Here is an 18,127-nt window from a genome sequence, read left to right as displayed (position 1 = left end):
GGGACAGTCATGTCTCAACAATCAGATTCAAGGGGAAGACTCTGGTTAGTGGGTTAGCAGATGCCAGCCCAGCTTTAAAAACAGAGCAGAACTTTGTTTCCCATGTAACTTCAGATCCTTGTGCATATACCCTCTGCATCCCCACAGGGAGGAGGGGAGGTTGGCAGGATGGATTCAGACATACTTGGATGCCTGGTGAGAACCCCATTTAACAGCACCCAGAGCCATTTCCAGTATCTAAAAGGGTGGTGGGACTCTACCTCAAACTGCACACACAGTTCACTAAAAAGGAAGAGAAATGCTCAGTAAAAGACTCAAGAGATATGAAAGATATGATGAAACTCACCAGCAGTTAAAAGTATAAGCTTTTAAAAGGATGGATGGTAAAAGAATTTCAGGAACAATTATATTTTTTAGTGTTGAAAAATATAGATGAAAAAAATATATAGGTGGATATAGAGTCATAGAGTCAAGTCCAGTAAAGTTGGAAACATAGGCTGATTTTTCAAATATACCACCAAAGTAGGTTGAATTTAAATTATAAATATTAAATGATCCTGACCAGAATCAAAGCATAGCTTCCTAGAAAATGCTTCCTTTCTACCGTTTAGTAAAGTTGTAAATCACTGAACCACAGAACTTTGAGGCTGGAAGAATTGCAGCTTTTATCCAATCCAACCAATGTTTACGAATAATGTTAAAAAGCAATCTTCTAAAAACATGAATCATAAATTATATCCAAATCCAGTCAGCAGGAAACTGTGTACAGGGTATGTGGAAGAGGAACTGGCTGCTTTAAACGGGCACTCCAGAAGGGACTTCTGGCTTTAGTTTTGGCTTTGATGACACAAACCCAAACTCCCAGTCTCACAAGGCACTTTCTAAAAACCTCTGACCTATAAAAATTTTGCAATGGCAATTTCAGAGGCAACCTAACCTCTATTTTCCAAGAATATTTCCAGCCCTCTCTGTCCTGCTCCCTACGGTACGAGGACGAAAACACAAGCAGCACAAACAAACACTGAATAAAACCTCAGAGAAGAAAAAAGATGGTCAGAGCTTCCAATATTCTCTTTGGCCCATGGCATGATGTGCCCTGTGAGGGTATCTGGGCACATGCTAATCCCTATGTCTTATCGGCTACACCTTGTTCTGGGGCGAGGGGGAACCTAAAAGAAGTAACAGACACAGCCCATGTCCTCAAGAGGATTACAGTCTCTCTGGGCAGAGAGGCATTAGATGACCTGCTGTGACAAGGTGTACAGCACAGAGGACCAGATGGTTGAAGAAAGGCTCGAGAATCCCTGAGCTGAGACTTAACTGATGAGTAGTAATTGGAACAGCAGAGAGAGAGGCGAGCACTCCACAGCTGTAGTTACTAATACCACACCTTGCAAACTCCTGCGTTATATCTGTTTTTGTTTTTGTTTTTTTTCAAAATGGCACCTAGAAAAATGTACACTCCTGTTTTCTTTACCACCAAAGGAAACATTTTTGCAATAATGAAGAAATAAAATCTCACTCCTAATCAAATGGTACAATGCTCACCATTTCATGCACCCCAAGATAAGGTCTCTTGTTTGAGAATAGACACCAAGAGCTGGGTGCGGTGGCTCACGCCTGTAATCCCAGCAATTTGGGAGGCCGAGGCGGGGGGATTCCCTGAGGTCAGGAGTTCAAGACCAGCCTGGCCAACATGCTGAAACCTCATCTCTACTAAAAATACAAAAATTAGCCGGGCATGCGGATGGGCGCCTGTAATCCCAGCTACTTAGGAGACTGAGGCAGGAGAATCACTTGAACCTGGGAGGCAGAGGTTGCAGTGAGCTGAGATTGCATCACTGTACTCCAGCCTGGGCGACAAAAAAAGAAAAACTATGTTAAACATGGGCCTCAATACTGAGATAAACTGGGTAGGTTGTACCTACTTCCACCCCAAGTACCTGGCATTAGAGGAAGGGCATTTTGGCTTGATGTCTTTTCCCCTTACTCCCTATTATGAGTATGTAACTAGCTGGCTATGCACATTGATTTATGTCTACTTTGGGTGACTTCTGAGTGTTAAGTTGGGTATGTGGCACTCACATGAGGAATGGTCTGAGAGAGGAGAGGAAGCTGCTGTCCTATAGAAATGCATCCAGGAGAGATCTGGTCCTGAGGAATTTCTCTTCCTAGAGGGCATGGTCAGCTCTCCCATCTCCAAAGCATGAAGAGAGGACGGGCTCCAAGCCGAAGTGGTGGCCTCTTGGCTGTGCACAGTCACTTCTTCTGACAGCCCCATCAACCTCTCTGTTCCCATCTCCAAGGTTGTTCCGCTCTTTGTTTGAAAAGGGGCAATTCTTTCATCGAACTCTGAACTGCTGGATGGCAGGTGAAGACTTTCCGAGGCTGAAAACAGACAGCTACAATTAGAATTCCACCAGCAGACTTCAAAATGTCTTAATATGCTTTTAGGGGGCTCAGTTCTGACACCTACAAAATATACACACACGAGAAGAAATTAGGATAATAATTCATTCTACAAAAAATAAACTCCTGAAAGAGACCACAAACCAAGCCAGAGACTGTTATTAGATCTCACAAAGATTCTGTGTATTGTGGTAAAATTCTCAGAAAAGGGGCTCACTGGAGGTAAGTATGGAATCGGAGATCAGGATTCTGATCATTAGGACCCAGCATCCACATTCCACCAAATTGGTCCCAGAATTTACCTGAATGCAATATAAACAAAATTCCCAATATCTAGGTGACCAAGAAGACCAGGGAATATCACGTGCAGAGTTTCTAAGCTCTGTAAGAATCATTTATGAATACAAAAGACTTTCATATGCATCTTTACAGGATCAAGCCCCTCCCAACCAGATCTCCTGCCACTAGGACCTGAAACCATGGAGTCATCTCTGACGGCTTCATCCTTTACTTTCAGGCCATCAACAGATCCTATCACTTTTCCTTGGTGAAGTCTCTGCCAATCCCCTCCTCTTTATCCCTGTGGCCACCAGGCCACATTGCAGCACCTGATGTCTGAATTTCTCTGTCTGCCTGGGTGGTCCTTTTGACTCCAGGTTCCCTCCATCCTCCCACCCCCATGCTAGACATCCTGTACCTGCCTGCCGGGTGAATCCTCCTCAAATTCACTTTAGCTATGTCACTTACTTGCTCAGAAACCTTCACTGACTCTTCCTACCACACCAAATCTAAACTGCCAGGTTTCTAAAGTCCTCTGTGATTGTCCCTAACCCCATCCACACAATGGTCCTGCCTGCTCCTCCTCTCCTCTGTGGGCAACTGATACCCTTCCCAAGGGAGGCTGCTGGCCTTGCCACCCTACAGACAGGCCACACCTGTCTTTCTCTCCTCTGCACTTCACTTTTGTTGTCCAGGCATTCCACACCTCAGCACCCCCGCCACCTTGCTCAGATACACACACATAAGCTCTAATCCCAGTTTGGAAACCTGTTAACTGTTTGACCCACACGTATTGGGTCAACTAACTTCTCTGAGCTTCAGTTTCCAAATGCCTAAAAGGAGAACAACATGATCTAACGGGCTTGCTGGAAGGATTGAAAGAACAGACACGGTGGTATGTAGTAGGTCCCTAATTAATGCCAGTTTTTCTTAGACTTCTCTTCCTCGATGAAATCTTGCCCACTGAGCCCCAGCACCTTCTTGACATTCTTTGCTAAAAATAGCAAACCACCAGGCTGTGCACACCAGAGCAAGAACAACCGTTTGGGCCACATGAACACAAACCAAACCCAAGCCTGTCCCAGCTATGCATCCCACAAAATATAGTGTCTCTGAGACCCTCGGGTGTGGCAGGCTCCCTGGAAAAGGCACAAAGTTTGGATTCCACTGGCCGTGGATCACAGATACCACAGGACCAGCGAGGCTGCTCAGCAAATCTGCATCCTTGTCTGGTCTGTATTGACAAGCATAATACAAATGAGGCCTAAGTCACAGGTCTGACCCACCCCAGCCTAGGAACCTTGGAAGGGCACAATGGTTCAGAATGGGGGTTGTGGGGAATGGCAGAAACTTTGTTTTCCAGGACTGGACACGCATGCATGAAACGCACATCATCAGCACAAGCTCACCTAAGGTGCTACTCTGGGAAGTCAGAGCTGTTGCAATCTCCAGCGAGTACCCAACAGGCAAATTGGTGAAGTTTGTTCTACTTGAAGAGCCATTCCTTCCTCTAGCCTCTGCTGTTTCAGCAAGTAGAGTGAGGTTTTCTGGAGCATCCAAAGCAGCATAGCTCTTCCCGGAGGTCTGAACCATCACGCCCTCTTTGGAGGACACTGTTGAAAAGTCCTCTTGATTCTGATAGAAGGTGATGTTTTCTATGAGGGACTCAGTGTTACTTTCTGGCCAGTGTTTCCAGGCAGCATCTGAAACAAGAAGAGGATGCATCAGGGAGAACTTGCTGGCTTCTGAAAAGAAAAGTAAACCTTCAGAAAAGATACTATGAGACACATCAGTAGAGAGGGAATGCAAATAAAAGAATTTTGGCCAGGTGTGGTGGCTCACGCCTGTAATCCCAGCACTTTGGGAGGCTGAGGCGGGAGGATCACCTGAAGTCAGGAGTTCAAGACCAGCCTGGCCAACATGGTGAAACCCTGTCTCTACTGAAAATACAAAAAAATTAGCCAGTCGTGATGGCAGGCACCTGTAATCCCAGCTACTAGGGAGGCTGAGGCAGGAGAATCACTTGAACCTGAGAGGTGGAGGTTGCGGTGAGCCAAGAATGTGCCATTGCACTCCAGCCTGGGCAACAAGAGTGAAACTCAATCTCAAAAAAATAATAATAATAATAATTTCTCCTTTCTTTTTTCCCCATATTAATTATTCTTATAATCCAGAGGAAGGAATTATAAAGCAACAATACAATACAGGATTAAATTTCATTTTACATAGAATAAATGATAAAAATTTATTGATAGAAAGAGATCAGCATGGGGCTCATGGAAGAGCAACTGAACCTCTGGCACCTGTGCAGGTCAGAGACGGAACTGGAGAAGGAAGATTGGGTGTAAGCATAAGGCAAGAAGCATCCCATATTTGCCAAAGTTGCTAAGTCTGCCTCCTGGGGTGGTAGGAAGCTATTATACAAGCTGGCAGCCCTTGACCCTGACACCTACTCTTGCAGGTGGGAGGTGTAATGCACAATTCTGATAAAACATGAAGACTCTGGCAATATTACTAAAACTTGTGTGATATGAATGGGTTTGAGGCAGTAATTCCAAATTGAATTTATCTGAAGGAGATAGTCAAGAATGTGGACAAAGATTTAGCTGCATAGATGTTCATTACAGCATTGTTTACAATAGAAAAAGGAAAAGAAAGAACAAACCTAAAACTCTTTCAGCGGGGGAGGGTCATGCATCTTGCCCAAGTCGCACAGTCAAAAAGCAGGAGGGCCAGGCGGCCTGCTCCAAACCCAGGCCCCTCACCCGCCAGCTGTGCTCAGCTGGAAGGGAAAATGGTGGAGAAGAGTATGGTTTCCAGTTGGGAGTGCTGAGGAAATAATGCTCTTGAGTATGGACTGTTACTTGAAGCTTGTATATTAGGAATGTATTTATATTAGTCAGAAAATACATTTAAATGATAGTTAACTTCCATAATGCCCAAGATGGTGGCAAAGAGGGTATTAGTTAAAAATGTTCTGAGGATAAAGTTAAAGTTGGGAGTTAAATTGGGCAAGAGTAAGTCATGTGTAGCATCAAATGCCATTTGTCAAGGCAGGAGGTTCAGGGTCAGAGCAGGTGTGTGGGATGCCCAAGTCCAGTCCAAGAAAGCTGCCCTGTTACTCTGGAAAAGTCTGTACCCAGCCTGGCCACTGCTCAGAAGCCAAAGCTGGGCCACTGCTGGGTGCTGGGCCCCTAAAAAATAGCACCAAAACCAACCAGGATTCTGAGAACACTGCCCTTTCCCCATACATCCAAAACAATATGGAATCCAATATCAAATATGGGTGCCAATTGAGGGACACTGAGAAAGGGTGAGGACAGGGCCACGTGACGTTGTCGCCAATTACATGACTCCCTGAAAACAACATTTAATTTTCCCCACTTGGAAATGGTATTTCTCTTTCTGCTTGGGAATGGGGACTGTGGGCACTGGTGAGAAACCTCTGTGGGGATGAATGGAATCACTTCTATTTATATGAATCAAACAAAAATGGCAAACCATCAGACAAGCAGAAGCTGCAGGCAGAACCGCACACACACACACATACACATGCACACACATACACATGCACACACATACACATATACACACGCACACATACACACATACACACACGCACACGCACACACGCACACACACGCACGGAACAAGTTATCTCTCAGATCAGTGCTGCCTAAGCGATACTGAGTCACAAACACAATCTACAAGTGTACACTTTAAATTTTCTAGTAGCTGCATTTTTAAAATTAAAAAATGTGAAATTAATTTCAATATTAATATTTTATTTCACTCAGCATATCCAAAATATTATCACTCAATGTGTAATTGATATAAAAATATTGAGATATTTTATATTCTTTTTTTGGTATTAAACGTGTTTTGGGAACCACATCTCAAGAGTTCCATAGCCACACGTGGCTGGTGGCTGCATCACTTGCCAGTGCAGTTCTAGATCGATGGTTCTGAACATTTCTCCACCCTGATTCACTCCTTCTAGAAGCAGTGGCTCACTTATTTGGGGTTAGGGGGTGATGATTGCAAAAAAACTTCCAGAAGACATTCTGACAAACCTTCCTGAGAGAATCACTTCCTCCCCAAATCCCTTGAGAGTTACTGTTTTTATGCCTCTTGTTCTGTTTCCTGTGGGTGATAATTAACAGAGGCTTCCTGGAGGGGGAGGGAAGTTGCCATGCATCTGGGCTCCTCTGGGGCCCAGTTCCAGACAGGCAAGACCCACGTGCAGCTAGAAATGGGACATGGAAGGGCGTTTCCAGGGGTAGCCACAAGGCCTCCAAGTTCAACTTGAGAGCCTGGGGTTACAGACAGCAGTGGCCCACAGGACACGCTCCTTTTGTTCTACCTCTGGGAGCTACAAAGGCAAGTTGGTCTCCTGGGAGGAGGTGAAAGGTCTGAGGATGCTTTCTCTCTCCTCTTGGTTAACTGTACACAATGAGAAATTATTCCCCAAGGAAGCCAGAGAGAAGCGATTGTGGGGAAGCAGAAGGGACTCGAAACCCATGCCCCAAAGCTGGCCAGCTGTGAGCAAAGGGAAGGCAATGAACTTGGCTCCGTTACAACCTTCAGACAAGGTGAGACTCAGCCATTGGTGAGTGTGACGGGGCCTTTGAGGAGGCAGCTTTGTTCCCTTCCTCTCCAGGGACCAGGAGTGGAGGTCCCAGAGCCCAGTCAGCTCAGGGAACTCCAGTGCAGTCTCCGAGGGGAAAAGAACGGCCACATGCAGACAGTGCAGGACCCACACTGACCTGCGCTCTCTTCCTGGAGGGGTGACTAAGGATGTAAGAAAGAAAAAATGCACGCTATAAACAAAACTAAAAGGCAGACAATAGTCCTGCAGTATCCTCAATGACCCTGCCACTAAAAACAACTCAAAATGCTGAACAAAATATATTTTTAAAAAAATTTCTGAAAGCATTGCTGAGCTGGCAAGTAAGTAAAGAATCAAATCTGCTGAGGCCAAAAATGAACCATGACTAGGAATCCAGAGAAATGAGCTAATGTTGAGGCTGGCAGCTGCCCTGGAGGCACCTGTTCAACATTTGTGACCTTGAATTTCTGTTCTGATGGCTGCCGAGAATCAGGAGATGGGAGACACGATTCTCAAGGAGGGAATCCAACAGGAAACCACTGTGTAAAGCTGGGACTTTACACAGCTATGCCTTGGGTGTAAGGCAAATAGAAACAAACCTGCCCCACAGAAGGGCACAGCAAAGAAACCTGGCCCTTCAATCTTGGTTTCAAGTGAAAGAAGAAATAAATCTCACCCAAGAATATATAACCATAAAGCTAGCCCTCGTATGGGTGTGCCGCATGTCACATTACCTCTGTGGTCTAAACTAAGGATGTATTTACGAGTGGTCCTGAATCCTGCGAATGTACTAAAAACCACCGAATTGTATACTTTCAAAGGGTAAACTTTATGGCATGTGAATTAGGGGCCTCCACACCCAGGCCACGGACTGGTAGCGGTCCATGGGATATTAGGAACCAGGCTGCACAGGAGGAGGTGAGCAGTGGGCGGGCGAGCATTGCCACCTTAGCTCCGCCTCCTGCCAGCTAGGCAGTGGCATCAGATTCTCAAAGGAGCAAGAACCTTATTGTGAACTGTGCATGTCCGAAAGATCTAAGTTGCATGCTCTGTCTGAGAATCTAACGCCTGATATGATCTGAGGTGGAAGAGTTTCATCCCAACCCCCAGCCCACCCCACTCCACCCTATCTGTGGAAAAACTGTCTTCCATGAAACCGGTCTCTGGTGCCAAAAAGGTTGGGGACCACTGATGTAAATTATATCTCCAACACACACACATCCTGTTAATAATGGAGCAGGGGCGGTCCTGATGGATAGTGCCTTCAGGTACCTGTACTGTGTAGACACAAATACAAATGCTCTCCAGATAAACATATCTTCAAACCAGTTGTTATCACTTATTGATAACATTCTAAGGAATAAGAGACCACAGTCAAAAATCACAAAATACATGAGAAAATGAGGCATCCATGAGGAAACAAGACATCCATACCTCTTTGTCTGGTAACTCTAGTATTTGAAGTCTTTGCTTGTTAAACAATTGCCAACAAATTAGACAAGCAAAGACTTCAAATGCTAGAATTACCAGACAAAGAAGTATACAAAACTACATTAGAAAAAAATGTTTAAAAAAGAGACTATAAATAATAACCCAAAATATTTGAAACAAAGCTAGATGGAAATTCTAGAAATAAAAAAGTAGTAATTGAAATTTTAAAAACTCAACAGCAGATTAGATATGACCAAAGTGAGAATTAGAAAATAATTATAATTCACTAGGCATGGTGGCTCACACTTATAATTCTAGCACTTTGGGAGACCAAGGCAGGAGGATCACTTGAGCCCATGAGTTCAAGACCAGCCTGGGCAACATAGTGAGACCTTGTCTCTACAAATAATAAACAAAATTAGCTGGGTATGGTGGTGCATACCCGTGGTCCCAGCTACTTGGAAGGCTGAGGTGGAAGGATCGCTTGAGCCCGGGAGATGAAGGTTGCAGTGAGCTGTGATTGTGCCACTATACTCCAGCTTGGACAACAGAGTGAGACCATCTCGAAAGAAAAAAAAAAAAAAGAGTTAGAAAATAAATGATAATAGAATGCTCAAAATGAGATTCAAAAACAGAAAAATATGAAAAAGAGGTTAAGAGACAAAAAGAATGAGAAAGTCCAACACACAATGGATTGGAGTTTAGGAGGAGAAAACAGAGAAAGTAGAAGTGAAAATATTTCTTTAATTTTTATTGTTTTATTTTTTATTTGAGACAGAGTCTCACTTTGTCACCCAGGCTGGAGTACATCTCAGCTCACTGCAACCTCCACCTCCTGGGTTCAAGCAATTCTCATGCCCCAGCTTCCTGAGTAGCTGGGATTACAGGTGTGCCACACACCTGGTTAATTTTTTTGTATTTTTAGTAGAGATGGGGTTTCACCATGTTGGCCAGGCTGGTCTCAAACTCCTGACCTCAGGTGATCTGCCCACCTCAGCCTCCCAAAGTGTGGGGCTTATAGAAGTGGTAATATTTCAAAAGGTAATGGCTGAAAAATTTCCCAAACTAATGAGAACTATAAACCTTCATTTTATGGCGGCTTCTTAGGAGACTAAATTGAAAAAGAAACATATACCTCTATCATAGTGAAACTGCACAAAAACCACAGACTAAGACTAGGTCTTAAAAGCAACCAGAGGGGAAAGAAATGATAAATCATCTATAGAAGGTGACAATTACAGCTGATTTCTCAGCAGTGACAATGGAAGCCAAAAGACAGTGGATAAATATTTTCAACGTGCTGAGAGAGAAAACTATAATCGTACATTCAGCAAAGCTATCTTTCAGAAACATCTTCAGACTATCAAATAAAAACACGTTCAGTCAAAATTAAGCTTTTCAACCATTCCTACCAAAGGAAATTATAACAAATTTCTTTCAAGCAGAAGAAAAACAATCCTTAATGAAAGATATCAGATGCAAGTCAATGTAATGAGCAAAGAAAACAACACATGTGTGAATAAATCTAAAGGAACACTGAATTTATGAAATAATAACAATAATTTCTCATTTGTGAAATAAAACAAGATGGAACAAATCCTGCATAACAATAGCTCATAAGTCTGGCATGGGATAATTAGAATCATGTTGCGTAGGAGAAGGTTAACTTTGAGTTCTGTGAAAAACGCATTTAAAATATCTCTCTAGGCCGGGCACGGTGGCTCAAGCCTGTAATCTCAGCACTTTGGGAGGCCGAGACGGGCGGATCACAAGGTCAGGAGATCGAGACCATCCTGGCTAACACGGCAAAACCCCGTCTCTACTAAAAACACAAAAAATTAGCCGGGCGAGGTGGCGGCGCCTGTGGTCCCAGCTACTCGGGAGGCTGAGGCAGGAGAATGGTGTGAACCCGGGAGGCGGAGCTTGCAGTGAGCTGAGATCTGGCCACTGCACTCCAGCCTGGGCGACAGAGCGAGACTCCGTCTCAAAAAAAAAAAAAAAAAAAAAAAAAAAAAAAAAAAAAAAACTCTCTCTAAAGAATAGAAATAGAGGCCTGGCATGGTGGCTCACGTCTGTAATCTCAGCACTTTGGGAGGCTGAGGTGGGAGGATTACTTGAGGCCAGGAGTTTGAAACCAGCCTGGGCCACATAGTGAGATACTGTCTCTATCAAATAAAAAAAATTAACCAGGCATGGTGGTACATGCCTGTAGTTGCAGCTACTTGGGAGGCTAGGGTGGGAGGATCGCTTGAGCCCAGGAGGTCAAGGCTGCAGTGAGCTGTGATGGTGCCACTGCACTTCAGCCTGGATGACAGAGCAAGACCCTGTTTAAAAAAAAAAAAAAAAAAAGAATAGAAATAGAATGTGTCACTTCCAAATTGGTAGAGCTTGGAATGATAGAAAATGAATACTGCCTAAAACCAAATATTAAGAAAAATCAATAATAGATAGCAACATAAGCAGGTTAGAGATATGGAAAAAAATACTAAGATAATCAGTTAAAAGGGTTGAGAATGTTTGATTGTGGGGAACAAAAAATGATGATGATAGGAGTAATCAGAGTTTTATTACAGCTTTATACAATCTATTTGATCTTCAAACTATGTATAAGTCTGACAAAAATAAAAGCTATATATTTGTAAAAAGTTGAATGACAAACAAGGGTAAATGTCTGCAGTGCCTGATAAAAATGTTTAGCATCCTTAACACACAAAGAACTTTTTCAAATCCCTAAGATGTACCCCTCGTAGACAAAGAACATGAATGTGCAATTCACAAAAGGAAATATATAAGTGGAGAATAAATACATGAAAGCGTTGTTGAAAAGCAAGGTATAAACCCAAACTAGAAAAGACCTTTTATATTACTTGTTTATTTTTGCATATCAAATTGGCAAAGATTTAAGAATAATATCTAATGTCGTTACAGGTACTTTCATACGATATTGGTAAAAATACAATTAACAGTCTTTTTGGTGAGGAATTTAGCAATCCATTGCAAAAGCATTAAAAATAGGTATATATTTTGGCCCAAGAATTCCATTTCTGGAAATGAGTTCTAAGGAAATGATTAGGAAGTGTGCAAAATTTCGGGTATAAGGAAGTTTATCACAGAATTGTTTATAATAATGAAAAGTGGAAACAACCTAAATTTCGACAATAGGGAGTTAGTTAACTTAATTACGAGACAACAACATTTTAAAGGACTGACCAAAATATATTGTTGATACAGTTTTTCTTATGTATTATGCTCACACTATACTGTTAAATGCAAACACAAATTACAAAATAGTATGTATCATATGATTCCATGTTATTAAAAATATATCTATGACAAATGTGTCTCCTAAGAAAAAGAACAAAAATGGTTGGTATCTTGATAAAAGGATCCCAGGTCTACGGACCTGGAGAAGCCACTTAGGAATGGGCTTTCTGGGATCCCCAGACTGCCTCCTAAGGTAGGTGAAGTCTGTAGACCTTTTATAGAAAGTTGGCTCATGCAACTTGCTACTAACCAAGTGTGCAGGTAGGAGTTCCAGTGACATTTCTGAAACATAATATAAGCATGTGAGTGGCTTTTGATGGCATAGCTGAAAGACTGATGAGTTTCCTTGTGCCTTGGCTGCTCTGCCCCTGGATGCCTAACTACTCTCAGTAACAGTCCTGGCCGTAACTGGTGGCTCATGACCACCTCCCCAGAGCAGTCAGACACAAGATACACCCTTGGCCAGTGCAGCCACTGCTGGCCCCTGCTGGCCCTAAAGACCTGCCTTCTGTGGTTCCACCTCCACTTCTTCTCCTTAGTCAGCGGGCACCAGAGTCGCCTCCACTGGTGAGAAGCTACTGCTTTCCATGTCTCTAGAAATTCAATTCTTAATAAGAGAGGCAGTGGGGGAATGCACAGACTGTAGTTCAAGTGAGACCATGGAGGTTAGACTTCTGGCTCCACCTCTTTCATACCCTATGATCTTAAGTGAGATTGTTAATTTCTCCATGCCCCAGCTTGCCTTTTGTAAATGAGGATATTAACAGTATCTCCCTCACTGGGTGGTTGTGAAAACCAGTGGAATGTAGACATGTAAGAGCATAGGAAGAGTACCTGGTACATAGTGAATGCTACATATGTCATAGCTATTAAATGGATTTAGGGTTGTTAACTTTTAAGAAATAGATTTGGGTAGACGACCTTGGCAGGCACTGCTAATCAATCAAAGCTCAGTGTCCTAATCCTTCTTCAGGTAGTGGACCAGAGCCCATACCAGAGCGGCCCCAGGCTCCCAAGCCCTCTTGGAAGCTAGGAATCCACTCTGACAAAAGCACTGAGGCTAGACAAATGGCTGCAGGAACAGTCTGGGCCTCGCTGACTTCCACTCCACGACACCTCTCCTAGGAGGTGTAGGGAGAGCTTAGGGTGCACAGGGTCCTAAGGTGGTGGGACCACCTCCAGCACAGCAAGCTCTTGAAGTCACTGGCTCATGCAATTTGCTACTAACCAAGTGTGTAGGTAGGAGTTCCAGTGACATTTCTGAAACATAATGTAAGCATGTGAGTAGCTTTTGATGGCATAGCTGAAAGACTGATGAGTTTCCTCACTGATCCTTGGGAAACAATATGAAACAATATGAAAGACATCCCACTGTCCCCTATTGAACTCCGGGTGCCCCTCTATATCTCTTATTGCCTACGAACTTTTCCTTAGGAAAGGGATTAATAAACCACACAGCTGGGGCAGGCAACACCCCCAGCCCACCCCTACTGCCACTGGAGGTCTTGTTTGACTGTGAACATCCAAGTGCTTTACACCATTCCCAGCGGCATCTCAGCAGGGACAACGGGTCAAATGCTAAAATATGTACTGAAGTCCAATGACTGATCCTTTCTGAAGCCCTGAGTTAGTTAGGGCCGCTGTGGATGAATTCTGTTGAGGGCATGGCTCCCTATTCAGCACCTGTGTAAACCCTGAATAGAGAGTAATTTGGAATAAACCTGCCACATGGGGGGCGAGGTGTCAAAGAACCTGCTCTTATTCTTGGTGGAGAAGAGAAATGACCATGGAGAAATGGAAAGGAGACAAGATTCCTCAAGCTTCAGAGCCTGCGCCCAATGAAGTCAGGAGTAAGGAGAAGAGGCTGTGCCCCCTCAGACATTCATGGGGTGGGAGGGGGCACCCTGGAGGCTCAGTAGACTGGTGCTGTGCACCTCACCCGGGCCAGCTTCGCAGATGGTCGGAGATGATCATTCAAACCCCATTCACACCAACCCTCTTCATGTTGGAGACGAGACATCCCATTTCTCAGGTATCTTTTGAGCTGAAAATACCATCATTCCCTCTGTACTTAGCCCCCTGTGCTGGGCTGTAACTTTCCCTTGTACCATGAATGGAGATTAAATTAACAAGAGAGTTTTATTGCTTGCTTTGCCTGTTTTTTTTTCCTCCTAATTGACAACTTCCACTTCTGTAGCGTCTTAATGTTCCAAAACATCTGTTTGTGAACCAGCATCATCAGGGATGCTAGCACAGCCCAAGAATAGGTTTTCCTAATTAGCAGCTGCTACAGAGTCAACTCCTTGCCACCCTCCACTCCCTGCCCGTGATTTGGGGCTTTTCAACTTGCATTGTTTCGGAGCAGTGGAGTGAGTAGGAGCATACAGGGAGTGTGCTGTGTTATCCAAAGAGGCAATTTCCTCCTGGAGGGTCCACCCCACCCCCACACCTCAGTGTCAACCCCCGCAGCGGGCCAAATGACAAGCACTGCCAGCTACAAGCTTGTGTTTCTGAGGCACACAGTTGAAGAACAAGCCCTTTATTTTCTTTTCCCTCCATTTGGATTCAGATTTCACTAACATCTATTTAGGGCTTACCACGTGCTAAACATTTTCACATGCATTATCTCATTAATACCCTGTCAAGCGGGTATTATTATCCTCATACGGCACATGGGGAAACTGAGGGTCAGAAAGATTAAGTGATTGTTCCAGGTCACGCACTCAATAGCAGCACAGACACAGTCTGAACCCAGGGCTCATTCCATCACACTGCAGCTTATTCCGTGAGGCTTTAAGGCACTGGCCAGAAGAGCAGAGCCAAAAAAAAAAAAGCCCCCCACAAAAAGCCAAACTGCAGCTTGAAACACAACTGTGCTGACCTTGTTTCTCCCTAAGAGGAATGAAATGCTGCCTATCACATGGGCTTTGGAATCAGACAGACTTGATTTGACAACAGCTGCACGTTATTAGCTAGAAGACTGAGCAAGAGGACTTCAAAATCAGCTTCTAACTCAGAGAGGATTTTTATGCATAACAAAAGAATAAGAGAGAAAGAGTGGAGCCATAATGGAGAACGAGCTTGAGGAACAAGAAAAGTCTGTTTTTGAAATGTGACGTTTGGGGTGATGTTACAACTTCCAAGTGAAAACGTCTGGCAGACAGTTAAAGATTCAGGACTGCTGATTAGGAGAAGGCCAGGATATGACATACGAAGGGAAAAATCAAGGATCAAGGACTGATTTTGGGGAAAACGAATGTGGAGACAGGAGAAGAGCCAGTGACAGAGACACAGATGACAAGGGAAGGATAGGATGAAATTAAAGGTAAGAGCCAGTGAAGAGGAAGGCAGTGAGACCAGCCCTACAGAAAGTCCCTAGGCCTTTCTAGGGTGTTGCCTGGTAGAAGAAAGATGAAAGTCATACTGCTTAAAAGGGAGAGGTTCCAGAACAGTAAGACACCGATCCCCAGCTGCGGAATTCCCCGTTCCTGCCTCCCCGGTAGAGCATTCCTGGGATCCTCAATTTGGGGTCTGGTGGACCACATTCAAATGAAAATATACCTACACTGTTGTAGATACCAGCAACGGATCCTTACACCTATGAGAGTGGGTTTCTTTGTCATTTTAAAACATTTTCCTAAAATTTAATTGTTCATACAGGGAGGGGAGAAAACAGACTCTTTTTCTTTTTTTTTTTTTAAAGGACTTTCAGCACCCTCCTTTAAAAATCCCCTTTGAGTATGATGGACGCCCACAGACTGAAGAGGGGCACAGCACTGTTCACAGGTCCTTGCCAGGAGAGTGAATCTGTGCTTCTCTTCCCACAGATCTAATTAAGAAAAAAATTCCCACACATTTTACAATCGACAAAGTACTTTTCACGGGATAATTTCACGGCCTAAATTATCCCTTTAGATTCTGACCCTCTGAGTGGCAGGCAGGAGGGTAATTCTTGCCCTGTCTTACAGAAGTGGAGACTGAGGCTCCGTACAGAAGTCACCTGCCCGGGTTAACCCAGAAAATAGGTGGCAGAGCGGAGACTAGAGACCAGCTCCTTCATTCCAGTGTCTTTCCTCACTGACCACTTTCTTTTTTTTTTTTTGAGACGGAGTCTGGCTCTGTCGCCCAGGCTGGAGTGCAGTGGCCAGATCTCAGCTCACTGCAAGCTCCACCTCCCGGGTTTACGCCATTCTCCTGCCTCAGCCTCCCGAGTAGCTGGGACTACAGGTGCCCGCCACCTCGCCCGGCTAGTTTTTTGTATTTTTTAGTAGAGACGGGGTTTCACCATGTTAGCCAGGATGGTCTCGATCTCCTGACCTTGTGATCCACCCGTCTCAGCCTCCCAAAGTGCTGGGATTACAGGCTTGAGTCACCACGCCCGGCCAGTAACTGACCACTTTCAAACGAAAACCAGTGAGGACTGAGCAGAGAGAAGCTCTTGCTAAACAGGTTTCCAGCGTGTGGTAAGCTCTACTAGCTAGCATCCACACTGCTTTACTTCCTTCATTCTGGCCAAAGTTACCTGGATTGTCTCTGGTGCCCCCATCCCTCTGCAAAGGTGACCACTACCCTTAGGGACCAAAGCAACCAGCTAGCCTGACCATCACGGGACTGAGGTCCGAGAGGAAGAGTAACAGTTTCAAATCTGCAATCCAACCAATGAGTAGCATTTATCAACTCAAAAAATACTTTCACACCCATTAGGAAGGCTATTATCAAAAAAGAAGAATGGAAAAGAAGTGCTGGCAAGGATATGGAGAACTCGGAACACTCCTGCATTGCTGGCGGGAATGTAAGATGGTGCAGCCACTGTAGAAAACAGTATGGCAGTTCCTCAAAACCTTAAGAGTTATGAGTTGATCCAGCAATCCCACTTCTGGGTCTATATCCAAAAGAATTGAAAGCAGGAACTCAAACAGACACTTATGCACCCATTTTCATAGCATTATTCACAACAGCTAAAGATGAAAGCAACCCAGCTATCTATCAGTAGATGAAAGGATAAACAAAATGTGGTATATATGTACAATGGGATATAATTCAGCCTTCAAAATGAGGGAAATTCTAACACATGCTACATGGGTAAACCCTAAAAACATGATGGTAAGTGAAATAAGCCAGCCACAAAAGGACAAATATTATATGATTCCATTTTCATGAGGTATCAAGAATAGGCAAAATCACAGAGACAGAAAGCAGAATAAAGGTTTTCAGGGGCTGGGAGCAGGGAGGAACAGGAAGTTATTATTTAATGAGTTTCTATTTGGGATGATGAAAAATTTCAGTAAACAGATGGTGATGATGATTGCAACAACATTGTGATTATACTCAATGCCACTGAACTGTATAGTTAAAAATGGTTAAAATGGTAAAGTTTATGTTGTGCATATTTTACTACAATAAGAAATGTATGTATTTACTAGGCCAAGCACAGTGGCTCATGCCTATAATCCCAGCACTTTGGGAGGCCAAGGCGGGTGGATCACTTGAGGTCAGGAGTTCGAGACCAGCCTGGCCAACATGGCAAAACCCTATCTCTACTAAAAATACAAAAATTAGCCAGGCATGGTGGCATGCGCCTGTAATCTCAGCTACTAAGGAGGCTGAGGTACAAGAATCGCTTGAACCTGGGAGGCAGAGGTTTCAGTAAGCCAAGAGCATACCACTACACCCCAGCCTGGGTGACAGAGCAAGATCCTGTCTCCAAAAAAAAAAAAAAGTATGTATTTACTGAACACCAACCATAAGCAAGGCACTGTGAGGGTTACAAGGATGAATCAGGTACAGAATCTGCCTCCAGGAGTTCCAGGAGAGCTGGACCATGTTAATAGGTCTCTATGATGCTTCTGAGGTATGAGAAGGGGCCCCCCAGGGGTAGAGACTGAGACTGTGCCTGGGAGTTTGGAAGGGGCAAGGCTGGGACTACAAACCCATCCTCCCTTCCACGGCTGCCAGTCCCAGTCCCCTTCAGATAGCAGGAGCCCTTCCCCTGCAGGCCCTCTTGGCCTGATACCTTCCCCCAAGGGTCCTCCCGATGAGGGGGATTTCAGGCCAGTGGCCAGCAGCGGGATATTCTGGGACATGCAAGAACCTTGGGGGCCTGTGGGAAGGTGGCTGCAGCCTCCCCAGAAAAGC

At 44.2% G+C, this 18,127-nt stretch overlaps 1 protein-coding gene across 1 annotated transcript in view; it reads right to left on the bottom strand.

Moving 5' to 3' along the window:
* HEG1 (heart development protein with EGF like domains 1) overlaps positions 1 to 18,127 on the bottom strand; it is an 89,368-nt gene that overhangs the window by 58,147 nt on the left and 13,094 nt on the right. Inside the window, exons 2-3 of the mRNA XM_050781579.1 lie at positions 4,098 to 4,391; positions 2,086 to 2,388 (exon numbers count right to left, since the gene is read on the bottom strand). Of these exons, the coding sequence (XP_050637536.1) occupies positions 2,086 to 2,388; positions 4,098 to 4,391 (597 nt within the window). The remainder of the gene's footprint in view (positions 1 to 2,085; positions 2,389 to 4,097; positions 4,392 to 18,127) is intronic.

The sequence above is a fragment of the Macaca thibetana genome, chromosome 2 (genome assembly GCF_024542745.1).
Source record: "Macaca thibetana thibetana isolate TM-01 chromosome 2, ASM2454274v1, whole genome shotgun sequence".
Classification (NCBI taxonomy): Eukaryota; Metazoa; Chordata; class Mammalia; order Primates; family Cercopithecidae; genus Macaca; species Macaca thibetana.
This window is presented reverse-complemented; position numbering and strand designations above follow the sequence as displayed.